The sequence below is a fragment of the Peromyscus californicus genome, unplaced genomic scaffold (genome assembly GCF_007827085.1).
Source record: "Peromyscus californicus insignis strain IS unplaced genomic scaffold, ASM782708v3 Scaffold_19__1_contigs__length_69161282, whole genome shotgun sequence".
NCBI lineage: Eukaryota > Metazoa > Chordata > Mammalia > Rodentia > Cricetidae > Peromyscus > Peromyscus californicus.
The window spans coordinates 9,579,792-9,606,856 of record NW_026294491.1 but is presented as its reverse complement, the minus strand read 5'-3'; the positions used below and the strand labels follow the sequence as shown (position 1 = coordinate 9,606,856).

General features: G+C 51.0%; 5 protein-coding genes across 19 annotated transcripts; 1 reads left to right on the top strand and 4 right to left on the bottom strand.

Moving 5' to 3' along the window:
- Positions 1-268: 268 nt before the first annotated feature.
- On the bottom strand, positions 269-1,204 carry LOC128114040 (keratin-associated protein 10-2-like). Of its 7 annotated transcripts, XM_052743896.1 has the most exons (3): positions 1,099-1,204; positions 777-1,038; positions 269-623 (listed from the first exon to the last, which is right to left on the bottom strand). In XM_052743896.1, exons 1-3 carry the CDS (start codon positions 1,202-1,204, stop codon positions 269-271), a joined length of 723 nt encoding a protein of 240 aa, XP_052599856.1. The 7 variants fall into 7 exon arrangements, with proteins under 7 accessions (XP_052599856.1, XP_052599853.1, XP_052599854.1 ...); XM_052743893.1 differs by having other exon boundaries at positions 269-358; positions 491-1,204; XM_052743894.1 differs by having other exon boundaries at positions 269-639; positions 808-1,204.
- Positions 1,205-8,945: 7,741 nt separating this feature from the next.
- LOC128114039 (keratin-associated protein 10-1-like) lies at positions 8,946-9,977 on the bottom strand. 8 transcript variants are annotated; one of them, XM_052743889.1, is made up of 4 exons: positions 9,480-9,977; positions 9,267-9,410; positions 9,127-9,129; positions 8,946-9,035 (listed from the first exon to the last, which is right to left on the bottom strand). In XM_052743889.1, the coding sequence occupies exons 1-4, from the start codon at positions 9,975-9,977 to the stop codon at positions 8,946-8,948; spliced, it is 735 nt and encodes a 244-aa protein (XP_052599849.1). The 8 variants fall into 8 exon arrangements, with proteins under 8 accessions (XP_052599849.1, XP_052599846.1, XP_052599844.1 ...); XM_052743886.1 differs by having other exon boundaries at positions 8,946-9,186; positions 9,322-9,521; positions 9,588-9,977; XM_052743884.1 differs by having other exon boundaries at positions 8,946-9,305; positions 9,366-9,626; positions 9,690-9,977.
- A 4,898-nt stretch (positions 9,978-14,875) lies between these two features.
- On the bottom strand, positions 14,876-15,637 carry LOC128114513 (keratin-associated protein 10-8-like). The gene has a single exon (XM_052744572.1). It carries the CDS (start codon positions 15,635-15,637, stop codon positions 14,876-14,878), a length of 762 nt encoding a protein of 253 aa, XP_052600532.1.
- A 5,567-nt stretch (positions 15,638-21,204) lies between these two features.
- LOC128114514 (keratin-associated protein 10-1-like) lies at positions 21,205-21,912 on the bottom strand. Of its 2 annotated transcripts, XM_052744574.1 has the most exons (2): positions 21,807-21,912; positions 21,205-21,761 (listed from the first exon to the last, which is right to left on the bottom strand). In XM_052744574.1, exons 1-2 carry the CDS (start codon positions 21,910-21,912, stop codon positions 21,205-21,207), a joined length of 663 nt encoding a protein of 220 aa, XP_052600534.1. The 2 variants fall into 2 exon arrangements, with proteins under 2 accessions (XP_052600534.1, XP_052600533.1); XM_052744573.1 differs by having other exon boundaries at positions 21,205-21,912.
- A 3,683-nt stretch (positions 21,913-25,595) lies between these two features.
- On the top strand, positions 25,596-26,369 carry LOC128114467 (keratin-associated protein 10-9-like). Its single transcript, XM_052744485.1, has 2 exons — positions 25,596-25,726; positions 25,778-26,369. The coding sequence occupies exons 1-2, from the start codon at positions 25,596-25,598 to the stop codon at positions 26,367-26,369; spliced, it is 723 nt and encodes a 240-aa protein (XP_052600445.1).
- Positions 26,370-27,065: the final 696 nt, after the last annotated feature.

Below are 27,065 nucleotides of genomic sequence, written 5' to 3'. Positions count from 1 at the left end.
CTTCGCAGGCCTCAAAGGCAGGCTTATCAGGATATATGCAGTGAGAGCCCAGGTAAGGCTAAGACTGCTGGAGTTGGGACTAATCTCATGACTTAGGGCCTAAGGAGGCAGTGGGGCTCCATTCAGGCAGCCTCAGGGAAGGACTCAGGAGCCAACCACCTTCTGGATGGCCATGGCTAATGTTCTGTGGTCAAGGCTAGAGGCTGGGAATGGTTAGAGTAGTGCAGAGCAGCCTGTGCTGGACAGTACCCCAGATGGGCACTCGGGGTCAGCAGCTGGACTTCTGGCCAGAAGAGAGGCTACAGCTGACTTGTCTGGAGCAGGCTGGGTGGCAGAGCATGGACACGCTGGAGCAGGACTTGCAGCAGCTGGGCTGGCAGGAGGAGGCACAGCAGGAGGAGGTGGGCACACAGCAGGCAGGTCTGCACACAGGGCGGCAGAGCAGGGACACACTGGAGCAGGGCTTGCAGCAGACAGGCTTGCAGCAGACAGGCACACAGCAGGAGGATTGACAGCATGAGGGCTGGCAGCTAGACTGCTGGCAGCATGAGGAGGATCCAGAGCAGATGGGTGTGCAGCAGACAGGCTTGCAGCAGACAGGCACACAACAGGAGGATTGACAGCATGAGGGCTGGCAGCCTGAGGTTCCAGAACAGATGGGTGTGCAGCAGACAGGCACACAGCAGGATGGCTGGCAGCATGAGGAGGATCCAGAGCAGACAGGTTCACAACACAAAGGCTCACAGCATGTGGGTTCACAGCAGGATGGCTGGCAGGGAGAGCAGGTGCAGCAAGAGGGCTCACAGCTAGACTGCTGGCAGCATGAGGAGGAAGTTCCACAGCAGACTGGCACATAGCAGACAGGCTTGCAACAAACTGGCACACAGCAGGAAGGCTGGCAGGGGGAGCAGGTGCAGCAAGCGGGCTGGCAGCTAGACTGTTGGCAGCATGAGGGTGTGCAGTAGCTGCTGCAGGAAGATTGGCAGCAGGGACTGGACACATAGCTCACTGGGGTACAGACAAGATTAATGCAGGGGGCTGGGGCACAGCAGCTGGGCTGGCAGCAACTGGGCACACAGCAGCTGGACTGGCAGCAGCTGGGGGCACAGCAGGTAGGCTCACAGCAGCTCTCTGGGCAGTCGTCCACCTGCCAGGAGGAGTTAGTACAAGCGTCGGAGCAGACAGACATGGTGGAGGCGGCCATGGCGGGGTTGGCTGGGAGCTGGTAGCTGGGAGTGTGTTGAGTGACTGTGTGAGTGTTGAGTGAGTGTGTGTGAGGTGCTCTGGGCTCTGGGCTTTTATCCCCCAGGCGTGTTTTGCTGTAGGAGGCTCTGGGCCCTTCCTCTTCCTTGTTGTTCAGTCTGGAGGGTGCTCTGCGGAGCTCAGTCATAAACTCTTGTTGGACTGGTTGCCCTAAGAATAGGCATATTTAGAGGGAAGTATGGCCTTCCTGGGCTGACCCTGTGCCCTCTACCTTGTGGCCACCTGCCAGGCTACCTGGTGATGGCGTTGAGCACCAAGACTATTGTATCCTCCAGCCTTGTCCTCAGAGGGTGGTCCAGCCTGCCTGTGGCTGGGAGAGAGAGGTGATGAGCCCATCACAGGGTTGTCTCTCCTGAGTCTGAGACCAGCACTGTGGCCAGAGCATCCCACCCGTAGCCTTTGCTTCTCAATGTCCTCCATATTGTCAGATGCCTGGGCACAGTGGGCACTCACTGGGTATCCCAGGTTCTTGTGCCCCAGAAAGCAGTGGACAGAGGTGTGTGCATAGTAACATGGGAGCAGAACTCAGCAATTCAAAAGCCTGGCTGTGCAGAGTGGGGCTTCTATACCACACAGTGTGGACTTCCTTGCTCATATACATGGTGCGGCTTCACACACAAGCTCTGTCCCATGGACTTCTACACACCACTGCCCGTGTTCCAGGTCTCAGCGTCAGAGCCCAGAGATGTGTTATAGTATTGTGATAGCCACAGCTCACTGAGACCCCTGGCCTCAGCTGAGGACTCCCAGCCTTTCCTTTGACCTAGTTTGGAAAGGCTTTGCATGGAGCCTTTCAGACCTCACTCTCCACCGTTCCCCAGCCTCACCCTCAGCCTCTCTCTGGAGGTCAGAGGTCAGATACTGTCCGTTAGACAGGCAACTGAAGAGGACCAGAGCGGAAGATAGGGCTAGAAACACGTTTTTAAAAATCCGAGTCATCTGCCTTCAAAACCTTCAAAGCCTCAGAAGCCATGGAGGTATCCTGGCTGGTGTCTTGTTTGAGCCATTGAACATCCCGTTTCCATATTTATCCAGTCACGGCTGAGTCAGGAGTCCATTCTTTCTTCATGGCTGAATTATATTCTCTTATGTGGCTACACCACACTTCACTTCTCTCTTGTCAATGGATGGGCTCTCGGTCTGTCTTTACCTTTGTGCTACTGTGAGCCGATCGGCTATGAATATTCTTGCACTCATGTTTGAACATTTCACCAACTCCTTGGCAGAGACCTCCGGGCAGAACAGCTCAGTCATGTGATTCTGTTTAGCCACATGGTTGTCATTATATAGGCCTCAAGATAGATGAAGAACTCAACAGAGGACAGCTGGCAATGTCAGCAAGCCATTGTTACTGTAGTATTTTTAAAAGAAGAAATAAAAGGACGAGCAGGTGAGGGATGCGTCACAGCACACAGGGCTGGGAGAGCGAGGTGCACAGTCACACAGAACACACAAGGCGGCAATGGCTTCTCCTCATCCTGCAGGTCAGCTCACAGTTCGGGCCAAATGAGTGTCAATGAATTTGAAATAGTTGAGATCACAGGAGGCGTCATCCCTGACCATGACGGAAAGAAATAGACATCAGAACAGAAAGAGAACTGGAGAGTTCACCGATCTGTAGAAAGAGAAGACATACCTAAATAGTGAAGGAGTCAGGGGAGAAGCTGGAAGGTACGAGAGGCGGATGAAAATGAAAACACAGCAAACCCAAGCTGGGATGCGGCCAAAACAGTCGAGAGGGAAACTCAGTCATCTAAACTCACACCTCAAGGAACCAGGAAAAGGAAGTGCAAATGGAACCCAGAGCCAGCAGTGCACAGGAAACACAGATTAGAGTTCAGACGGGGGGAAAAACAGCCTTGGGAACCACGGCAATGGAGACCCACACTGGCCAAGGCTTAACCCCACTAAAGGAAAGGGAGTTCTAAAACACTGAATCACACATGGAAACAGGGTCACGGCTGCAAGATTATGCAAGCGTGATGGACTGGAAGAGAACCCTGGACTATGGCTGGTGACAAAGGAAGGACCCCGTGTCAGGGGCAGACTCCATGGAGTCCGGAGACCAGATGTTGTAGACAGATGTTACAGACAGACCTCCTTTCTTCCTGTAGCTTTGAATGCCACTGTGAGCCCTCTCTGTCATGAATGAAAAAACAGCTATTGTAAGCAGGTTTTTGAACCATGGCCTCTCTTAACAAGGTAGACATCTTAATTTACCCTTCCTTATTTTTTTTCTTTTGTGTAACTGAGGGTTGAGCCTAGGCTCCTGCATGTACCCTGAAAGCATTCCATGTCGGAGCATGGAATCAGGGGATCTCAGCCCTTTAAGATATTTCCTCTTAACTTGCAATCTTCCTGCTTCAGCTTCCAAAGTAGTTTGGGACTCAGGTACCAGCTCTCCTCTGCATGTGAAGGACAGTTTGCTGAGTGTCGACTTCTGAGTAGGCAGTTTCCTTCCTATCCTCTAAGCACACCACCCCATTGCCTCCTGGTCTTGGGTTCGGGGGACAAGTGAGCTTCTAACTACCTTAGTTGTCTTGTGGTAACTGCATCCGTGTGTCTCCTTGGTGACATCTGGATTCTTTCTTTCTAGAGTTCATTGGACTTCTTAGACATGAGGTTCCAGGAATCCCATTATATTCAGGAAGGTTTTCAGCTATTTCTGGAAATATTTCAACTATTTTCTATTGGAATAGAATATACCTCAGCTTTACCATCTGAATTGTAAAGGGGACATTTAGATGGAACTGCACACACTCACAGTGTGCAGCCCTCATGACCATCCAGCCCCACAGTCCCTTCATTGTGTAAAAAAAAAAATAAAAACAAAAATCCTGTCCCTGTCTAATGCTAACCTGCTCCTCTGCAGCCTGGGTAACCTCCATCCTGCTACGAATCTCTCTAATTTTTCTTCATGTGTTCTTCCACTCCTTCATCGCTCTCCTCTCTGTCCTGCTAGAGGTCCTATTAAGCTGGGTCGTTGTGCCCTCTGTGTCCTGCAGGCCACTGAGGCTGGGCACATCTCGTTGCCTTCATCCTGGTTCCTGCTTTTCAGAATGGAGTAGTCAGCTCACCTGTCTTTCCTGCTTCTAACCTTTCCTCTTGTCTGCTCAGCCCTGTGATTGAACATGACAGTATGCGAGGGTCTCTGTGACCTTTGCAGGCAACAGAGTGACATGCAACGGGAGGCAAGAAGGCAGTTGGGCACAGCATGACTAGTAGCCAGTGTTGGTTCAAACTTTGGAAGTCTGACCCCAAGTTGTTTATTTTAGAGGCATTTAAACACAGCATAACCTGGTGAAAACTATTCTTGTGATGATTAACTCAATCCCACGTTCACAGCAAATCATACCTAAATCTCTTTGAGGAACAAAGTTAACTAAATACAGATCAGGTGTGACGACTTTGAAACTCTTTGTGAGGTACGTGTGACACCCTCCATAGAGATGGGTTCTATAGATTGACCGAGAAAGTAAATTTACAAGAAAGGTCTAGAGAAGGGCCTGGTGCCCGAAAGTCTCTGGCCACACAGATTGTCACCAGGCTAGAGAGCATGCCTGCTCCAGCCCTCTGGGTGGAAAACAGGTTTTGCATTCCTTCCCTTGAAGGAACAATCCTGTGTACTTAGCATTCCAGGTTCCCCCAGTGCATGTCTGTGAATGTAAGGACCTCCGTGCCCCTGATGCCAGTAAATTCTTATACTTAGTTTCTTTTAATTCTCATTCTCTCCCGTCCCCTCCCCTGCCTCACCTGCTCTTGCAGATAAGGCTTGCCTTTGGCTTGTCTGGTCTCACAGACTCTTTGCCTTGTGCCCCGGACTTGGCTTCACTTTCATCCTGGTTAGCATTCTTTCCCTCTACCATTTTGGAATGTGCTTCGTTCTTGCCTTTGTGAGACCTTGGGGTACATCATTAGATTGTTTATTTTTAGGTTTTCTATCTTCTGATGTGGGCATTCCTGATAGGAACTTCACTCTGTTGTGCCCTAGGGGTTTCTGTCCGCTATATTATGCTTCTACAACCTCTGGTTTCCTCAGGAACCGAATGCTTACTTAAAAAAAAAAAAGTTTCTCTCTGTGTGTAAAAATGTATGCATCATGGTGTACATGTAGAGGTTAGGGGACAATTCTTAAGAGTCAGTTCTCTCCTGCCACTCTGTGGGATCTGGGGCTCAAACTCAGTCTGCTGGACCCTCACAGAAGCACCTTTACCACTGAGCCATCCCACCAACTGAAGCATATTGTTTTGATATAGCTACATTCATTGATGCTCTATTTAAAATAGGAAGGAAATAGACACTCATTCTAGGTGTCCATCAACTAAAGACAATGAAATGCAGTACATATGCATAACAGAATTATACTCAGTCATAAAGAAAAATGAAATGATGAAAATCTGAAGGAAAATGGATGGAACCGGAAAGTATCATATTAAGTGAGGCCACACAGGTTCAGAAAGACAAACACTGCATGTTCTCTCTTATATATGAATTCTAGCCTTTTGTTTTTATATATATGCACTTCTGTGGGGCTGAATGTATATGGTGCTTGAGAAAATAGGAAGGGAACCTGGGGGTGGTGGTAAGGCTTTCAGAAGAAGCGTGGGGGTAACTGAACATGTAGACATGAACATGGAAGTGTACAATACTGGGGGTGGAATGGTTTAAGTGGGCAAGGGAAGGGGAGGGAGGGAGGAGGCTCAACCAAAGCTAAGTATGTATGACAGTGCTGTAAGGAAACTTGCTACCATGTAGCAAAATAAAAATAAAATCTGCAGCTCAGTCTCCCTGCACTTTAGAATGTCTAAGTTTGACTTGCTCTTGCTTCCGGATGCACATCACTATGACCAGGGTGAGATTTCAGTGGTTTTGTAATTTGTTAGGACTTGTTTTGTAGCCTCTGATATGGTCTATTCTAGAGAAAGCACAAGGTCCCGTAGAAAAGACTGTGTATGCTGCAGCTATTGGAATGCCCAGTCAATGTCTGTCAGCACACACATCCTTTGGTCTGCCATGCCATCAGCTCGGGCATTTGTTGACTTTTGCATGCTCCACCCACTGCTGAGGTTGACTGTTGAATGGCACAGCATCATTTTATCAGGTTCTATGTCACTTTTGGTTGAATGCTGCTTGTTTGTTAAGTTGAACAACCACTATTGGGTGCATATAGGTTAATAATAGTGTCTTCTTGATGAATGGACCCCTTGGTCATTGTGTCGTTACATGTTTGTCTCTCCTTTCTGCTTGTATTAATTCTATTTTGTTGAAGATAAGCATAGCCACTCCTGCTGGTTTTCAAGTTCCATTTGCCTAAAAAGATACTTTCATCCCCCTCCTTCAGGCTGTCTGCCCATGTATCTTTCTGGAGCTGTGAATTTCTTGCAGGCAGTATTCCATTGGATCTTGTTTTTCAATCCATTCGGCTGTTCTGCCTTTTAGTTAACAAATTAGTACTGTTGACATTCAGAGTTATTGATGAAGGTATGGGCTTGCACCATTGCTTTTTTTCTAGCTGTTTTGTGGTCTTTGTTTCTTTTCTTCTTCTCTTATTTGTCTTTGTGATTTGATGGTTTGCCGAATTGATAGCATTTGATCCTTTTCTATTTCTCTCTGGTATTATTCTGAGGGAATTTATACTTTCTGCCATTTCTGGGTATAAGATTCTCTTTGTAAGGTTGGTATCTTAGCAATGAAATCCCTTCATTTTTGCTTATCAGGGAAGGTCTTTGTTTCTTCTTTGATTCTGAAGGCTTGCTGGGCTTGTAATCTTGGTTGACAGTTATTTCCTTGTAAGACTTTAACACACTGTTCCACACTCTCTGGCCTGCAGAATTTTGCTCAGGAGTCTGCAGCTGATCTGGGGGAGAGGGAGTTGCTGTCAAATGGGACTAGGTGCTTCTCTCTTGCATATTTTAAGTACTTTCTGTCCTGCTGTTTGACAGCCAGACTATAATATTCAGTGGTGAGGGTTTTTCTATCAGTCTGTTTAAGGTTCTTTGAAGTTTCTTCCCTTCCCTGGGTGTCCACATCTTTCCTAAGGAATTTTCCAGTTCCTTTGTGTAGATTTTTTTATGCTCTGAAATTTTCTCTCTTCCCATTTAGGTATGCCAGTGATGGTGACACTGATGATTGATGGTGTCCTAAAGATCTCCCATGCTCTCTCCATTCCCTCCCCACCTTATTTCTGTCTGAATGTGATATTTCAAAAGACCTGTCTTCAAGCCCTGACATAGTTTGCTCTGTTTGATTGAATCTGCTGCTGGGGCTTTCAGCTAAATTCTTTATCTGGATTATGTCTCTCCTCCTTTTCAAGATTTCTGGTTGGTTTCTTTTATTAAAACAAAACAAAACACAACAACAACAAAACCCTTTCCTGAATTTCTCATTCACAGTCCACATAGTTTTCCTAATTTCATTTAACAATTTATCTATATAACCTTAGGTCTCAGCTCATTGAGTGTTTTAACAACTGTTTTTTAAAACCTTTATTGGGCATTTCACTCATTTCGACATCAATGGCACCTGTAAATCATTGCTGTAAAAGTCACATTGCCTGTGTTCTTCATATCCCTTGTTCTGGGTTGAAATTTGTACATCTGATGAAATGGATGTCCCTGCCACTGTCAGGGATGGTCTTAGTGGCTTACCTGAAGGCATTTCTGTCTGGGGACATCAATTTGCCTTGAAGTGGGGGTTGATCTCTAGGTACCACAGTGTGACCTCTCTGGAGCACCTTTGGGATTAGTGAGTTTGGGAGCAATGTGTCTGTAGTGGAATCAGACAGACCATTGTCTCTGTGGGCTATACAAGAGTAGGACACTCTAGCAGCTCAGGCTGATGTGGCACAGACAGCGGGGGGGGGGGGGGGTTGCTGTATAATTCCTATGTCAGAACAGCATCCTCTGTATGGTGATGGGGTTTCTTCAGATACCATAAACCTGATATGATGTTTATAAGCATCTCTGGTCATGGCCTGAAGTACTTGGTCTCTGGTTAGATACTGGTCAACTCTGCCTTGCTAGTGACAGGCACTGTGCTGGCACCTAGATGAGGTGGTGGGATCCACAGAGCAGCTTCCCTCAGTCCTGGAATTCTTGGAAAGTCACAGTGCTGAGTTTCTCCTAGGCTCTCAGGATGAGGACATACCCTCCATTGCCCTCCACAGCATGCCTCTCCCTCGACATGAAGCCCTTTCAGTGGGTTTATCAGAGTCACTCCTTGGGCCCCAGAGATGGGAAAGTACAGGTCCAGAACTAGAGCAGGAGGAACCCCACCCTAGTACAGAGTATGGAACAAGGGGACAGGAGCTGTGGGTCTAGGAAATGACTCTAAGCTTCACAACAGGGAGGGTGGAAGGGGTATAGGCCCCAGAGTGAGGCCCCAGGATGACAGTCACAATAGAGATGGAGTGGGTCAGAGGAAACTTTATTGAAGTGCAGAGGTCTAGAGTGGTACAGCTGACCACAGAAGCCAGGTCATCCAGATAGGCAGGGAGGGAAAGGGAGCGACCAGCACTCCTGGGGCCGGGTGGAGGAGGAACACACTGGTCCTTCTAAGTGGTTGAGCTACACTCTGGTTTCTCTTCAGATGGCACATATCTTCCTTCTGAGCTGTGCCTGCATGTGTGGAAACTACAGGCTGCTGGGGAAGTAGTCCCTACTGCTCTCAGTGGGTCCTGGCTCTCAGCAGCTGGACTTCTGGCCTGAGGAGAGGCCACAGCAGGCCTGGCGGGAGCAGGCAGGGTGGCAGAGCAGGGACACACTGGAGCAGGGCTTGCAGCAGCTGGGCTGGCAGGAGGAGGCACAGCAGGAGGAGGTGGGCACACAGCAGGCAGGTCTGCACACAGGGCGGCAGAGCAGGGACACGCTGGAGCAGGGCTTGCAGCAGACAGGTTTGCAGCAGACAGGCACACAGCAGGAGGATTGGCAGCATGAGGGCTGGCAGCTAGACTGCTGGCAGCATGAGGAGGATCCAGAACAGATGGGTGTGCAGCAGACAGGCACACAGCAGGAAGATTGACAGCATGAGGGCTGGCAGCTAGACTGCTGGCAGCATGTGGATCCAGAGCAGATGGGTGTGCAGCAGACAGGCTTGCAGCAGACAGGCACACAGCAGGAAGACTGACAGCATGAGGGCTGGCAGCTAGACTGCTGGCAGCATGAGGAGGATCCAGAGCAGATGGGTGTGCAGCAGACAGGCTTGCAGCAGACAGGCACACAGCAGGAAGATTGACAGCATGAGGGCTGGCAGCTAGACTGCTGGCAGCATGAGGAGGATCCAGAGCAGATGGGTGTGCAGCAGACAGGCTTGCAGCAGACAGGCACACAACAGGAAGATTGACAGCATGAGGGCTGGCAGCTAGACTGCTGGCAGCATGAGGAGGATCCAGAGCAGATGGGTGTGCAGCAGACAGGCTTGCAGCAGACAGGCACACAACAGGAAGATTGACAGCATGAGGGCTGGCAGCTAGACTGCTGGCAGCATGAGGGTGTGCAGCAGACAGATTGGCAGCAGGGGCTGGACACACAGCTCACTGGGGTGCAGATAAGAGTAGTGCAGGGGGCTGGGGCACAGCAGCTGGTCTGGCAGCAGCTGGACTGGCAGCAGCTGGGGGCACAGCAGGTAGGCTCACAGCAGCTCTCTGGGCAGTCGTCCACCTGCCAGGAGGAGCTGGTGCAGGCGTCAGAGCAGACAGACATGGTGGAGGCGGCCATGGTGGGGTTGGCTGGAGGAGGATGAGTTTGTGAGTGAGTGAGTGTTCAGTGTGAGTGTGTGTGAGGTGCTGGCCTGTGGGCCTTTTATCCTCCAACCTGTGTTTTCCCAGAGGGAGACGCACCTTTCTTCCTGTTGTGTGCATTATGGGAAGTTCCTCTTCCTGACCAAGCACAGCTTTGGACCTGGGTGGTCTGGGGAGCAGGGCTTGCTGGGAGCTCAAGGGCGAGGTGGAGAGCTCAACTCCAAGAGTGGCGAGGTTGCTGCAGGCTCGCTGGCACCTTCTGTCCAGGTGGAGAGACTGTGGGAATCTGAGACCTGGTTTCTGGGAGAGAGATACAGGTAGCAAACCTGGTAGCTCAAAGATCCACCTCTGCCAGTGTGCAAGATGTCAGCCACTGGTGGCAGCCTGGTGGCCATACCCTTCAGGGCCAGCTGGAGGCACCATCCCGTACCAATGGCTACTGGGGAGCTGAAAAGGGAAGAGTCATTGGAGAATCATTGTAAGATCTCATCAGAAGTCAGAGAGGCTGAGGCAGGCAGGTCTCAAGGTTGAGGCCAGTCTGGACTAGCTATTGAGACCCTGTCTCAAAGCCTTAAAAAAACAAACAACAAAACAAAACAAACAAATAAAAACCCCACCACTACCACCACCACCAAAACAGCGAGAAACTCATCAGAGACCAGTGTGTCTGTAAGCAACAGCTTCCTCTGGTGTTTATTTCCTGACGTCAAGGGACCCAGGTCTGAGTGTCTATGCAGTGCACACAGCTAGGCCTGTTGTCACAGGGCCACATTGGCTGGCACACGGCCCGCCTCTCTTGTCCGATACCTGACAGTTTTCTATGATGATTGGGTAATTTGCACCACTGGGGACATGGCCTGGAATATGGCTCTGTGTGTGTGAGTGTCTGGCAGTGCGTTCCAGAGGAGGCTCTGTCCTTAATGGCCTTGCCTGAGATGGTCACCTGTGTCATGAAGGGTGTTCCTGATAAAGACTTTTGCAGCCTGGACTTGGAGGACTCTGCTGGTTGAAGTGTGGTTGGGGACAGGACAGTGCCTGCACTTGGTCAAATTCTGCTTTGGGGAGGGTGTAGCATCAATCTTAAAGAGTCTTATTAATAAAATCAAACCTGGAGCCAGGTATTGGGATGAACTGGAAGATCAGAGAGACAGAACAAGCCACAGCTACCTCACCTCGCCAGATCCTCAGCTGGTCTTGTTTCCTCAGACTGGAGGCCTCTGAGTCCTCATCCAGAATGGGTCTCAGCTGAACTGCTGCTAGAAGCCTGAAAGTTTAATCAGCCAAATGCTTCTAGTTTCTGGCCCTCATGCCTTATATATCTTTCTGCTTTCTACCATCACTCCCTGGGATTAAAGGCTCGCTTTCTGGATTAAAGATGTGAGTCACCATGCTTGGCTGTATCCTTGAACAGATGGATTTCTGCCTCTGGAATGCTAGGATTAAAGGCGTGTGCTACCACTGCCTATCCTAAGTATCTAGTGGCTTTTCTCTTCTCTGACCCCAGATAAGTTTATTAGGATGCACAATAGTTTGGGGAACACAATACCACCACAGGAGGGAGACTCAGAATATGATACAGTGTCTTCTTGGGAAGTTGGCACGTAGCTTTGTTCAGTGACATTGTCATTTTACGACATTGTAGTCCTCGGGTGACAGGGAGTACTGAGCACCCGAGGAAGGATGAATCCAAGATCACAGCAGTGAGTTCTAGGTGGTTCCATATGCTAGAATGAGAGAGGGCTGGGCATATGGGTCACTGCCGGAAGCCTGTGTTGAGGGCAGGTGGCTGCCGCTTGCCAGTTGTCCTCAGCTTTTCTGAGGTAGGGAAGTGTGCCAGGGAAGCGGTGTGGAGCTATAAAACTGTGGAATTTATGAATTCCAACTAAGCTGGGGGTGGGATGGGGGGGTTCCAATGGGTCATTTATTCCACAGTAACACTTAGGAAAGGTCCCCAACCATTTCTCTGGGAAATACACTAAGAGGTGACATTCTCCATGTCTTCACAAAGTACTGATGCATGTGTCCCCAGACAAGACGCATGGCTTCACACCCCTGCCTCCATTTCAGGAGTGTGGGTGCTCGGTCCTGGATTCTGTCTGTGGAACATATGCTGTTTGACTCCCATGGTTGACACGGGCTGAGTGTGGGTCCCAGCCGAGCTGTGTCTTGGTGTTCTGTCCCCTCATCTCTTTCTATAGATTAGATATCCCAGAGTCACTGGATTGTGGGGAAAAGGGAGTCTGAGGTGACAAAAGACCCATGTGTTCTAAGACCATGACCCTAAGACTGTGTCATCTGAGGCCATGCTACCAATTCTTACATCTTCATAGTGAGCTCACACTCGAGTGATTGGCTTTATTTTATTCTGGCCTATCCAAAGGACTGGGCAATTTTGTGCCTTTATCAACTTGTCCCTGATGCCCAGTGAATGCTACTTTTGTCCTTCACCATGGCTGGGTGTCGGGGAGATAGGGATGAACCCCTTTCTCACAGACACTAAGGTGTCCCAGAGTTCAGTCTTTTTTTTAATAGTTCATTTATTTTTACTTTATTTGCATTGGTGTATGACCTGCATGTATGTCTATGTGAGGAGTTACAAGACAGTTGTGAGCTGCCATGTGGGTGCTGGGAATTGAACCCGGGTCCTCTAGAAGAGCAGTCAGTGCTCTTAACCACTGAGCCGTCTCCAGATGCCCATGTGGCCACAGGGAAGGAACTGTCCAGACCTGTCCAGCCAGGTTTGACAGCTTTCCATGTGTCTGGGCTCTCAGCCAAGACTCTCTCTAGCAGCTGGTTCAGAGCCCTGCAGCCCTGACATGCCAGGCTTGCCACTGGCCTTGATGTACCAATTATAATACAAGGATTGGTGAACAGCAGAGAAAGGGGATTGTTTTTAAAGTGCAGCCACACAGGGAAGAGCAGGAGAGGTCCAGTGAAAACACCACCCCTTCAACACCAGGGTAACATTGAAGTAGAGGGTAGGAGACATGCACAGCTAGCAGTGTTTGGGCTGCCCACCATCATTGTTTGGGCTCTGGGGGCTCCTACAAGGTATTCTGGGAGACAAACTCCTCCTCTGGCTAGGACCAGGCTCAACTTTTTCCTTCTTCCAGCATGAAACTCCCAGGGACATTCCAATTCCTTGGAGTCTGTTGTCTCAAAAGTCTGCAGGGCCACGAGTGTCTCACTTTAGGTGAGCTTCCCTCCTGCCAAGTGGCCACACGCTCGTCCATCATCTCATGAACATCACCTGGTCACTGAGAGGCCACATCCCAGTGTTTCTGGGTCACAGCCATGTTGCTGCTCCAAGTTTGTGAGTTCAGTTGACCGTGAACCCTTGGATAAGAGCCCACAGCCTTCTCAGGGTCTACCAGACACTGTCCACGGGCAGAGGGATGAGGACATCCTCAGACCCCACAGCATGGACCTGACTAAGCTGAGGCCAGGGCTGGCGTATGGCCACTGGGAAAGTGAATCTGGAGCTATGACTGACAGATACTTGCATCTCCTGACTCAGGAGGGTCACCCATGCCCCCAGCCTGCTCAGAGCTGGGCCTTCTCAGCTCTACCCAGTTCTGGTCTCCTAGGGCTGTCCTAGCACTCTGACACAAAAGCACAATTCAGTGTCAGGGGAAGCATCCCTGTGCAGAAGAGAGCTGGCAGACAGGGTGGGCAGTCAGGCTGTGCAGGAACACTGGGTGAGGCACCAGGGCATATTAGGTCTCTCTGGAAATGCCATCACACGCATGCTCAGAGCTGCATCTCACCATTTCCGGGCCACCTCTCAGCACAGTTAAGATGACAGCCAGGACCAATTATGACAGGTAGATCCTGATTCAGTGTCGTCACACTGATGGAGCTGCTAGGGAAGGTGGCTACACCCAAGGGCTGGGAGCAGACAGGAGTCAGGGTACTCTCCCTGAGTACCTGTACATCCTGCTCCACCCTTGCCAAGGTGCAGACCTGCTCCAAGGACGAGGGAAGCAGGCTTGTCACAGCAGGAGCATTGGTGACAAGGATTTTCAGACAGCTAGCAGTACCCAGAGAGAGGGCCTAAGGGTGCCGAGGCTGCAGCAGCTCTGCCCTGTTTCCTGCATCCACAGGAAGCCTGGTGCTGACCAGTTTGCACAGATGGACAGCATAGGCCACATATGTAGGTGACCAGTCCTGGGGAGTCCTGGACATGTGGCTTTTTTGGTTGAATCTGTCTGGGAAGAGGCCCTGAGCTTCAGAAGAGGGATCACTCAGTTCCAGATATGCCTGTGGTTAAGGGAGACTGTACTCCATGGAGGTCACGTGCCCTCACAGCATGAGGGAAGAGATGGCTGTTCCCCGTAGCCTACCTGACTGGAAGACTGAGGTGCATTCTGGGGTATGTCTGAGAGGACATTTTGAGAGCAGGTTCCCTGAGGGGAATACACCCTGCCTGTGAGCAATACCATCCCATGGGCTGGAGCAGGAAGGACAGAAGGACAAAGGAGGGAATGAAACACAAACATCTCTCTCTGCTTCCTGGACACTATGAAGAGAGCTGTTTCATTCTCACCTCCCCCTGAGTGAGGCCATTCCTTCCTCCCTGTTGTCTGTGCTAGACGTTTCATCTCAGACATATGAAAAATAATGACACAGAAGAGTGTTGGGTGGCCATGGATTTATTGGTGTTGTGCGGTGCTAACGTCAGGGCAAGTGACCCAGAGCAGCACAGGAACAAGGACTCAGTGACTGGGAAGGTAGGAGGAGAGGTCAGGTCAGTACAGGGGACACGTGGTGTCCCTCTTCTGTGGAGACCATCTATCTCAGATCAGGAGCAGACCGGAGAGGCTGAGAGGGGCCACAGGGAGGGACCTGAGCCAGCTGGCACCAGGAACAGGCCCATCAGCAGCTGGACTTCTGGCCCGAGGAGAGGCCACAGCAGGCCTGACGGGAGCAGGCAGGGCGGCAGAGCAGGGACACACTGGAGCAGGGCTTGCAGCAGCTGGGTTGGCAGGAGGAGGCACAGCAGGAGGAGGTGGGCACACAGCAGGCAGGTCTGCACACAGGGCGGCAGAGCAGGGACATGCTGGAGCAGGGCTTGCAGCAGACAGGTTTGCAGCAGACAGGCACACAGCAGGAGGATTGGCAGCATGAGGGCTGGCAGCTAGACTGCTGGCAGCATGAGGATCCAGAACAGATGGGTGTGCAGCAGATGGGTGTGCAGCAGACAGGCTTGCAGCAGACAGGCACGCAGCAGGACGGCTGACAGCAGGATGAAACTCCACAGATTGGTGTGCAACAGACAGGTGTGCAGGAGAGAGGAACGCAACAGGGCTGTTGGCAGGGGGAGCAGGTGCAGCAAGCTGGCTGGCAGCTAGACTGCTGGCAGCATGAGGGTGTGCAGCAGCTGGTGCAGGCAGACTGGCAGCAGGGGCTGGACCCACAGCTCACTGGGGTGCAGAGGAGGCAAGGGGTTGGGGCACAGCAGCTGGGGGCACAGCATGGGGGCTCACAATAGCTCTCCTGGCAATTGTCCACCTGCCAGGAGGCACCCGTGCAGGCGCCGGGAGAGCAGATCCGGCTGCCGCAGCTCAGATTGCTAGAGCAGACAGATGTGGTGGATGCAGCAATCACGCAGGTCCTCGTGCAGCAGGTGTCAGCCATGGTGGGGGTTGGACTGGGAGGAGTGCCTGTGGGAGTGGGAGTGAGCGTGTTTGTGTGAGGTGCCTGGCCCTGGGGTTTTTATGCTCCTCCCACGTACCTGTCCTCATGAGTGGCCATCTTTCCTTTCCTTGTTGTTCATCCGGTTTCCAGACAACAGCAGCCAGTTTACGGCTGGGAGCGTGGGTCACAGCTGGGCCAAGGCACATCCTTATCCTAGTGGCCATGTGACACTATGACTAGATGGAGCCGGGGACTGTGAATTTCCTCTGCTGTCTCCCACATTATCTTCAGGAACGCAAGCTCCAGCAGGCCTGGTGTCATGCCCTCCCCACGCTGCAGGCCCCTCTGTTCCTGCAGGTGGTGACCACCTTCTCTTCCATCCCACAGACCCAGGGTTTCTCTCCTCCATCCCACAGACCCAGGAGTCCCTCTCCTCCATCCCACAGACCCAGGGGTTCCTCTCCTCCATCCCACAGACCCAGGAGTCCCTCTCCTCCATCCCACAGACCCAGGGGTCCCTCTCCTCCATCCCACAGACCCAGGGGTTCCTCTCCTCCATCCCACAGACCCAGGAGTCCCTCTCCTCCATCCCACAGACCCAGGAGTCCCTCTCCTCCATCCCACAGACCCAGGAGTCCCTCTCCTCCATCCCACAGACCCAGGGGTTCCTCTCCTCCATCCCACAGACCCAGTGGGTCCCTCTCCTCCATCCCTCAGACCCAGGGTTCCTCTCCTCCATCCCACAGACCCAGCAGGTCCCTTTCCTCCATCCCACAGACTCAGGGGTCCCTCTCCTCCATCCCACAGACCCAGGGTCCCTCTTCTCCATCCCACACTCTTTGTACAATTACTTATTAAAATAGCATGCTCATTCTGTTTTTTTTTTGTTTTGGGTTTTGTTTTTGTTTTTACTTTTTGTCTTTAGATATGACCCAACTCCCTACTGTGGAGGACAGCATTCTCTCACACTGTCACCTCCTGGGAGCCCTTCCTTCCGTGCTGAAGACAGTACCCCCTCAGTGTGCACTTAAACCAGAGCACCCACCATTTATGGTTAAATGTTACTTTATTTTATGTCTATCTCAGTATTATCTTCGTTGAATGTTTCTGTGTGGGCAGACAGGCCTAATCTGTGTATTCACGTGCATTTCGGTTTTGCTTCTCTCTCTTGACTCCGGTCATTACATCTTCCCGGATTGTCCCCTAAGTGTCCCCAAGCTCTGGGGACACAAACACCTCCAGTAGCTGATTGTGTTATTTCTTGTAAACATCACTTCTAGTACTCTGAATTCACAGGCCGGTTTGAGTTGACAGGCCTCAGACCCAACCCAACCCAACGCTCAACTTTCCTCATCTCTCAGGGCTGGACCCATCTCAGCCCTTGGTGCTACCGCCTCCCAGCCCTTGGCCATCCCTCAACCCTTATCCTCCCCCAGCCCTTGACCCTCCCCCAGCCCTTGGCTATCCCTCAACCCTTACCCTCCCCCAGCCCTTGACCCTCCCCCAGCCCTTGGCCCCCCAGCCCTTGGCCCTCCCCCAGCCCTTGGCCCCCCAGCCTTTGGCCCCCGTCCTGTGTCTTCCTTACTATTCCTGTGTCTTTTCCTTCATTTTTCTTCAGTGACGGCTCCTTGTGATTTCTTTCTGGGTTGATGCCCATAATTTGGAGGCTTTGAAGGCTTTCTGGGAATGGGTTCTATTCTTGTGATCCATAGCATGAACTACAATCCAGTTTTCCTAGCACCTTTAGCTGAAAAGGCTGTCTTTCCCCAGAGATATTTTTGGCACAGTTTGTAGTTGTGGGGAGGGGGTCTAGAGGTCAACACTGAGTATCTTCCTCAGTCACTCGTCACTTTATTTTTTTGAGATGGGAATCTCTCACTGAACCTGTAGCTCACCAATTCAGCTAGACTGGCTGGCCGGTGAGCTCCAGGGATCCCCCCTGCCTCTGCCTCCCCGGTGCTGAAGGTAGAGACACTTGCAGCTGTACCCAGCTTTCACCTGAGTGCTGGGAGTCTACTCTGGTCAACACATTTGTGCAGAAAGCACTTTTTCCACAGAGCCATCTCTCCAGCCTCCTGGCATCTTCTTTCTGTAGTTGGGTCTTCTATTTCGCTGGTGTACATGTCTACTTTTGTTCTGGCAAACTGCTGCTTTCAGGACTTACAACTGTTGTACAGTTTGAGATGAGTCAGTGTGACACCTCCAGCCTTGATCTTTGTGTTCAGGTATGCTTTAAAAATTCAAAGTCTTTCAAGTGTGGGTGTGATGGTGTACACCTTAATCTCTGCACTTGGGAGGCAGAGGCAGGCAGATCTCTGAGTTGGAGGCCAGTCTGGTCTACAGAGTAAATTCCAGGACAGCCAGGGATATACAGAGAGACCCTGTCTTGGAAAAAAAAATTCAAGTTCTTTTGTGCTTCCTCATGAATTTTAGGACTTACTTTCCTATTTCTCTTAGAGAAGGCTGTTGGAATTTTAATGAGCGTGCATTGACTCTACAGGTTGATTTTGTAACACACCATTTTCACGTTACTGGTTCTCAGCTCTGTGACCATGGGAAGTCCTCCTTTCCACTAGGGCTCGTCCCCCTCTTCCTTTCAACTCCTTGGTTTATTTGTAAGTATTTTGTTCTCTGAGACAGTTGAAAGTAGGGTTCTGAGTCTTGCTTTTTTTTCTCAGTCTGTTCATCATTGGAATGTCTGTGTGGTGATTGTAGATTCTGCCACAAGGGTTTATCAGATTTAAGCATTTCTGGCGGAATCACTGGGGGCTTTTACATAGAAATACTGTCTAAAAATAAGGACATTTTGATTTTGTCTCTCTCCTATTTGTATCCCATTTCTTTATCATGTCTTATTGCTGTGGCTTATGAAATCAGGCAATGTATATGTATGCCAGGGGGCTCAGTAAATAAATCACTCAAAATGGCTGCTCTATTATGGGGGGGGGTTGTTATTGTGAATAAGAGAGAAAGAACAGCCAGAGTCATCTGGAAGAGTCCAGAGTAGTCACGTGGAGGCAGCGCTTAGCTCACTGTCTTATCCCGGAGGTTGGTATTGTAATAATATCGTTCAAATTGTACATTAAATACTTTTATTATTAATTTTGTCACAATTGATCTTTATCATCATTTTTCTCTTCTGGATTTGCCAGTGTTTCAATTTGTATTGTCTTTCATCAGCAACTCATCAGTTTTACTTAGATCTACAATTCCTGCCTTACCTGTCATTTGTTTGTGTATTTTGTGTGTGCATGTACAGGCCAGATGTTGAGAGAGGATGCTTTCCTTTGTCACTGTCCACCTCATTTTTTTGAAATAAGATCTTTCTCTAACTCCAGAGCCCACCAATTCAGACAGACTAGCTGGCCAGGGAGCCTCGGGGACCCTCCTGCCTCTGCCTCCCCAGCCCTGGGATTACGGTGCCTGTGGCCATGCCCCACTATTTTATAAATATGGGCTCCAGGGTCCTCATGCCTGAGAAGACAACACTCCACTAGTTTCTGGATCTCCCCAGTTGTCTTCTAAAATTTAAAATTTCCCTTGTAGAATTTCATTGTGGAAGCGCTTGTGGTTTTGTGGGCTGAACTCTTACTTTCAATCCTGCTCATTTGTATTACCTAAGGATTTGATTTTCTTCTGAGTCCCACCTCTCTCTCCCACATTAACTGTGTTCAGAGAAGCAGCTCATCCACATTCACTGTTTGGTCCATGATGCATGTCCACACTCGCTGCTGGGTCCACCATGTATCTTCACTTTTGAATTGGCTAGAGGGGGTGTCTTTAGATTTCCCAAAGATGACTTTCATTTTATGGTTATGAGTTTGTTTTATTAACTGTGGTTCAGGAGAGTGGACTTTATAACGTCTTTTTCTTAGTATTTTATTACAGCTCATCAGCAGCAGACAATACAGAACATAACGTACCCAGCGCACATGAACCAAGCAGCCCGGCTGACGCATCTCAGTGGTTGCTGACTTGCTCAGCTCCCTAGGAGCCGTTGTCCCCATACTCTGGAGAGGACATGTGGGGGACATTGCTCTTTTGTTCATTTCTGAGTGTTTCATGGACTCACTGTAGATGTTTAGAACGGAAATGACCACTTGCCTCCCTGCCTGTTTCAAGTGAAGTCATTCTGTCTGTCTGTATGCTTTGGCCACACGGTGACCAGCCATCTTAAAGGTTCCAGCTCTCTCTCTCTTTTTTGCTCATCTATGTCTTCTTGTCACGGGTGGGAATGACTTTTGGTCACAAGGTGTCTCCGTAAGTGCCTACTGCCACATCTTTTGTTCCTTTAATTTAGTTTCATTGCAAATTCAGAATTTGGGTCCTTTGTCAGTTACATGCTATTAGTGAAGGTAACCGTCATCTGCAGGGCCCAGAACAGAGTGTCTCAGGAGCTTGAGACTGTGAGGCTCTTTCTGCTCCCAGAATCCCTTCCTAGGGCATATCCTCCACCTCCACACCCATGCCTCCAAGGCGCTATAGAACAGACATGCTCTGAGAGCTGTGGCCTGGAGATGGCAGATTATTGCGAGCAGTTTAGTTTCCAGATACCACTGTGTGGCCCTAACTGTAACAGGCTAGACCAGGCCACAAGTCCAGGCCAGAGAGGGTACTCCCAGCCAAGAAAAGGAGCTTGGGGTCAAGTCCCAGGAAGCAGGGACAGGGGCTCTCCAGGGAATGTCCTCAGCACCCCTAGCAAGGATAGATGGCCCATGCAAAATGTCATCAAGGTGTGCTTTAGATTTGTGACCAGGGTTTCTGTGAGTGGTCATCAAACACCCCTGCCGTGCACCAAAGGCCCACAATCCCTTGGGAGAGCAGGTATCCAGCCATGCTGTTTTATGAAGACCATAGACCAGTGAGACTGTATGGTAGGAGCCTCCCATACCCAAGTCCTCTACAAAGAACAGCTCCTAGGACCGGGAAGTTTGGGGGAGTCAGGGTAGCCAAAGTCATGCCCAGGATAGGTGCTACTGTTGTGTCCCTGAACACAAGTTTATCCCTTGGACATACCTATGGACAGGGAATGCTGGCTTCTGACACCATGGCAAGGGACGGGCTCAGTGCCCTTGTGAGCAGCTGGGGGTGGGAATTTGAGCATTCATGTGAGCCCAGAGACAATCTTGGTTAGGTTTGTCAAGCAGTTTATTGGAATATGACAGGTGCAGCTGAAGGGGGATTGGATGGGAGGCTGAGAATCCAGAAGAGCCAGGGCTGGCCTATGCACAGCGGAGCCCTGCCACAGACCCAAGGAATTGGCTGAGAGTCTGTCTCCTAAGTGGCTTCTGCTTCTGTTTTGCTACACAGAGGGCTAGACTGTAGAGAGCCGTGCTGCTCACTGTGACAGGGCCGGGAGGTTCCCTGACTAGGAGCTGGGGACTTCTCCCAAAGTGAGGGAGGGGCAAGCAAGTGACAGCCGAGGCCCTGCAAGACCCTGGAGGGGTTATGTAGACAGTTGCTGGTCACTAGCGGAGAAGCCAGGGGTCCGGTGAGAGGGAGCTCCAAAGCTCCACGTTGACAACAGAGCCCATTCAGCAGCTGGACTTCTGACCTGATGAGAGGACTCAGCAGGTAGGGCAGGAGCAGGCAGGGCGGCAGAGCAGGGACACACAGGAGGCTGGGCAGCAGCAGCTGGGCTGGCAGGAGGAGGCACAGCAGGAGGAGGTGGGCACACAGCAGGCAGGTCTGCACACAGGGCGGCAGAGCAGGGACACGCTGGAGCAGGGCTTGCAGCAGACAGGCTTGCAGCAGACAGGCACACAGCAGGAAGATTGACAGCATGAGGGCTGGCAGCTAGACTGCTGGCAGCATGAGGAGGACCCAGAGCAGATGGGTGTGCAGCAGACAGGCTTGCAGCAGACAGGCACACAGCAGGAAGAGTGACAGCATGAGGGCTGGCAGCTAGACTGCTGGCAGCATGAGGAGGATCCAGAACAGATGGGTGTGCAGCAGACAGGCTTGCAGCAAAGAGTCACACAGCAGGACGGCTGGCAGGGGGAGCAGGTGCAGCAAGCTGGCTGGCAGCTAGACTGTTGGCAGCATGAGGGTGTGCAGCAGACAGATTGGCAGCAGGGGCTGGACACACAGCTCACTGGGGTGCAGATAAGGGTCAGGCAGGGGGCTGGGGCACAGCAGCTGGGCTGGCAGCAGCAGGACTGGCAGCAGCTGGGGGCACAGCAGGTAGGCTCACAGCAGCTCTCTGGGCAGTCGTCCACCTGCCAGGAGGAGTTGGTACAAGCGTCAGAGCAGACAGACATGGTGGAGGCGGCCATGGCAGGGTTGGCTGGAGTAGAGTGAGGAGTGAGTGAGTGTTGAGTGTGAGTGTGTGTGAGGTGCTGGGCCATCAGCTTTTATCCCCCTGTGCTGCTGCTGTCTGGCTTGGCCTCCCTTCCTTGTTGGTGTGGCTCATGGTCATCATCAGGGTGTTTGTTTGTCTGGGATGTTGTTGTCAGGCCTGTCTGTCTCCTGCCAGTGGGTGGTGCTGGGGACAGTGGTGGGACAGTTAGGTGAGGCTCTGTGAGCAGTGAGGTTGGGGTGTCACTGGTGGGACTCTCCCAGCCATCCTATGGCAGCAGGGATGTCATCCGGCCATGGCCAGATGCCAGGACCCTCGTCCCCTCTCAAGAAGTAGTGGCGGAAGAACAATGTCCTCAGGCCAGTACTCCTCCCATAGTCCAGCTCTGGTGAGGACGGTTGTCACTCATGACCGTGCCGAGACCAGAGGTGTGCAGTGACATGTGTAGAGCCATTGGGTTGAGGGTGCAGTGACTGGCCTGTAACTCCCACCCCTAGAGAGTCTCCTCAGCTCCTGCACCTCTCTGTGTCCACCCTGCCCTGTGTCCACCCTGCCCTGTGCCTGTGTCCACCCTGCCCTGTGTCCACCCTGCCCTGTGCCTGTGTCCACCCTGCCCTGTGTCCACCCTGCCCTTTGCCTGTGTCCACCCTGTCTTTGTACTTAGGGCTGCAGAATGATAAGTTTGGCCCCTACATACTCAAGAAGGCTAGCAGTTCCTGGCTGGGCTCTCAGTTTCTAACCTCAAGGAGGTTCATGATCTGTCAAAACCATAGGAACACCTCATGGGCCAGGAACCTCTGCAGCTCTGTCTCACTGCTCAGTGCTCTCCAGCCATCCCTTGTCTACTCCATCCTCCAAAACTGCTAACCTGCCCACCAGTCACCCAGCTTTGCCACTCAAGCACTGGGATGTGTGTCTACAGCCACTGCTTTAAAGTTAGGTCACATATGTATACAGAGTCCAGTGTAGAAGATGCATCTGGAAGTTAAACTGTGTGTCATCCAAAGCTGGTGCTGGCCAGTGTCCTCTGGAAGCAGTTGCTCCCATGCACTCCATTTCCATCTCTCTGTCTCACTACACATATGCACACACATGCACACATGCACATATTCGGAGCCCATTCTCCTCACCCTAGTGGTTGTGTTCTGTGAGGCACTAGCCATGATTCAGCAGATGCTAGCCAGTTGCTGCTGGGGTTCACACAGGATCAGTTTTCCATGAGCCTCTGGTCATCACATGTGCCACATGGGAGCTTGTCTGGTCTCTGGTCATTCCATGAGCTACACGGGAGCTTGTCTGATGTGCTTCTGTCCAAAGGCTCCTTGAGCCATCCACATGGCAGACTCATCACCACTGGCCTCACACCTGTGTCAGATCTTGTGGACTCTCTATGAAGTGCCCTGTAGTAGTAATGTCACAGGACATGATGGTTCAGCACCATTCAGGGGCATTCCCTACCAAGAGGATAGCACAACCCCAGAAAACTTGTCACCAAGGAGACAATGAGGCTTGTTTTCAGGATGAGTCAAAACCAGAAGGCAGAGCCCTATTATTATTACATTCTACCCAGCTGGGAGCATGTACCTTAAGATTCCCTGCTCTGTGTCTATTCATGGATAGCCACAGAAAGATCACAAGTAGATTTGGAGATGCAGATAAATGTCAGAAAGTAAAAAATAGAATCCACAAATGGTGAGGATTGACTTTTTGCCTATCCATCCAACCACTCATTCATGCACCTACCTACTCATCTATTTATATATCTGTCCATCCATCCATCCATCCATCCATCCATCCATCCATCCATCCACTCACTCAATCACTTATTCATCCATCCAGCTATCTATCCATCTACTCATCCATCCATCCACCAACCCATCCACCTATCTATCATCATGCATTCATCCATCCACTAACACATTCATCTATCTACTAACACACTCATCCATCCACTAACACACTCATCTATCCACTAACACATTCATTCACTCACCCACCTACTTACTCACCCATTTATCTATCCATCTATCAATGTACCCATCCACCCATGTATCCATCCATCCACCACCCACTCATCTATGTACTTATCCCCTCATCATCTACCAACCATTCACCCACCCACTGTCAATCCAATCCATTCATCTACATCCATACATCATTTCATTCACTCACCCACCACCCATCCATCTATCCACTTACTCATCCACTATCCTATCTATCCATCTACTTACTCATTCATCTACTGACTCATTCACCCATATATTTACCTATCTACCCACCTACCCATCCACCCACCTATGCATGTATCCATCAACTCACTTATATATCCATTTACTCACCCAGCCAATCCACACAGCAAACTACTCATCTATCTTCTCATGTATCCATCCATCTTACTCACTTATTCATCCACCTACCCCCTCATCCATCCATTCATCTACCCATCAACTTACCCATACACTAGCCCATCCATCTCCTTGCTCATTCATCTACCCACTCACCCATCTATCCACTCATCCATCTATTCGTCTATCTACTTATTCATCTGCTTGTCCATCCATCATTCATCATCTATCTATCCATCCTCTATGTGTGCATATAATATGTATGTGTACACATAAATATGTTTATAGAGTTTAACAACACAAACTATATCATACCTAACCCACCACATTGTTTTCATCTTAATTCAAGAAGTTCCTTTTCTGTGACTTTGTAAAGATTTGTCTCATTTACAGCTGACAGAGTTCTAGATTGGTCCATAGGTGCATCCCCTGTTTGGTGTGATTCAAAATAACACATATTTGCCTCACAGCATGTATGTTGGGAATCTGTTTTTTGCAGAACCTGGCTCTGTGGAGCTGTATCAAAGCACCCCCTAGTGATTCCATTGGGCAGATCCCCTTCCCACTCATGTGGCCACTGAGACGTTTAAGACTGAGTGCCTCAGTTTCTTTTTGGCTGTGGAGCCTCATCTTTAGGCATCCTATCTATGGATAGGTTGTGAGGTGTGGTTTCTTCTAAGCATGAGAAGCACTCTCAAGACATCAGCATCCTCAGCTGCTGCATGCTGGCCCTTGCTATGGGGCGTGGCCCACCACAGTACAAGCCTGGGAACACCTGCACATGAACACAGGGGTAGGGACATTCAGCCCCCCCACCCCGCCACAATCTGTCACTGTTTCTTGGACAACAGCTTTGCACACACTACGTACTGACCCTTGGAAACTTTCTGCACTGAGAATTGATTCTACAAACATGACCCACAGAGCTCCTGTGACCAGGACCCTCTTGCTGGGCTCCCTAAGCTCAGCCCCTCAGATAGCTGAGTCTTCAGGGGAACCCATGGCTGTCTCTGGTGTTGTCCTAGGGAGTAGAGATGTAGGGGTTTTCCCACACAGCCTCTGAAGGACCTGCTTGCAAATATGCATTCTGTCCATCTCAGAGTTGGGGAAGAGCAGCAGATTTACACAGACTCAGGATGTTTACAAGGTGAGTGACAGTTCACAGCTAAACAAGGAACTGTTAATGAGACTGCTGGGTCACCAAACGAGGAAGGCTAGAGCCACCAAGGGGAATAAAAGCCGAGGGCTCAGCACTTCACATACACACTCAACACTCACTCTCTCACAAACTCACCTTCCTCCAGCCAACCCCACCATGGCCGCCTCCACCATGTCTGTCTGCTCTGACGCCTGCACCAACTCCTCCTGGCAGGTGGACGACTGCCCAGAGAGCTGCTGTGAGCCTACCTGCTGTGCCCCCAGCTGCTGCCAGCCCAGCTGCTGCCAGTCCAGCTGCTGTGCCCCCAGTTGCTGCCAGCCCAGCTGCTGTGTGCCCAGCTGCTGTGCCCCAGCCCCCTGCACTACTCTTATCTGCACCCCAGTGAGCTGTGTGTCCAGCCCCTGCTGCCAATCTGTCTGCTGCACACCCTCATGCTGCCAGCAGTCTAGCTGCCAGCCCTCATGCTGTCAATCCTCCTGCTGTGTGCCTGTCTGCTGCAAGCCTGTCTGCTGCACACCCATCTGCTCTGGATCCTCCTCATGCTGCCAGCAGTCTAGCTGCCAGCCCTCATGCTGTCAATCCTCCTGCTGTGTGCCTGTCTGCTGCAAGCCTGTCTGCTGCACACCCATCTGCTCTGGATCCTCCTCATGCTGCCAGCAGTCTAGCTGCCAGCCCTCATGCTGTCAATCTTCCTGCTGTGTGCCTGTCTGCTGCAAGCCTGTCTGCTGCAAGCCCTGCTCCAGCGTGTCCCTGCTCTGCCGCCCTGTGTGCAGACCTGCCTGCTGTGTGCCCACCTCCTCCTGCTGTGCCTCTTCCTGCCAGCCCAGCTGCTGCAAGCCCTGCTCCAGTGTGTCCCTGCTCTGTAGCCCTGCCTGCTCCCGCCAGGCCTGCTGTGGCCTCTCCTCAGGCCAGAAGTCCAGCTGCTGCTGACCTGTCCCCCAGTGAGAGCATTTCCTGTGTTTACAGTGAATGCCAAGGAACCAGAGCTCACAGAAGAATGTCCATATTCCGTGCTCTATGCAGCAGGGCAGACCATGGCAGTGCCCTCCTCTCTCTGCCTCTGACCTTTCCAGGTCCAGCAATCTCACCTCATTGTGACTGTCCCTTCTCTGAATACACTTGAGCCTTCTGAGCAATAAAAACCTTGACTGAACCAGTATAGACTCCCATGGTCCTTATCGACATCTCATGGCTTCTCCTTTGCATCTGGCAATCTGCTGTGCTTTGGAACCTATCTGTGCTAGTTCAGGGAACAGTTCCCTCTGTCACCTTGCTTTGTAACTGTGCCTCCTCTGGACAGTGCCAATCAAACCTGAACAGGTGCTTCCATGCCCTGTGCTTCCCAGAGCAGCCCAGCTGCCTCCTTCCTGAGTGTTTGCCAAGTGCTGCCTCAGCTCGCCTGCGGTCTGCTGCTGTGCCCAGTTCAGTGGTGCTAGCAACTGGAATCAGGTCTGGGCCATGGGCCTTGTGAGTAGACGTGTCCCTGCCTCTAGACTTCACTTGGTTCTAAATGCAGAGACCTTCAATGTGTGGGAGGACATGGGCTGTGATTGGAGAGTAAGCACACTGTGATGGAGCACACAGGTCAGGCACACTGAGAGCACATGGTGATGGAGCACATTGTGA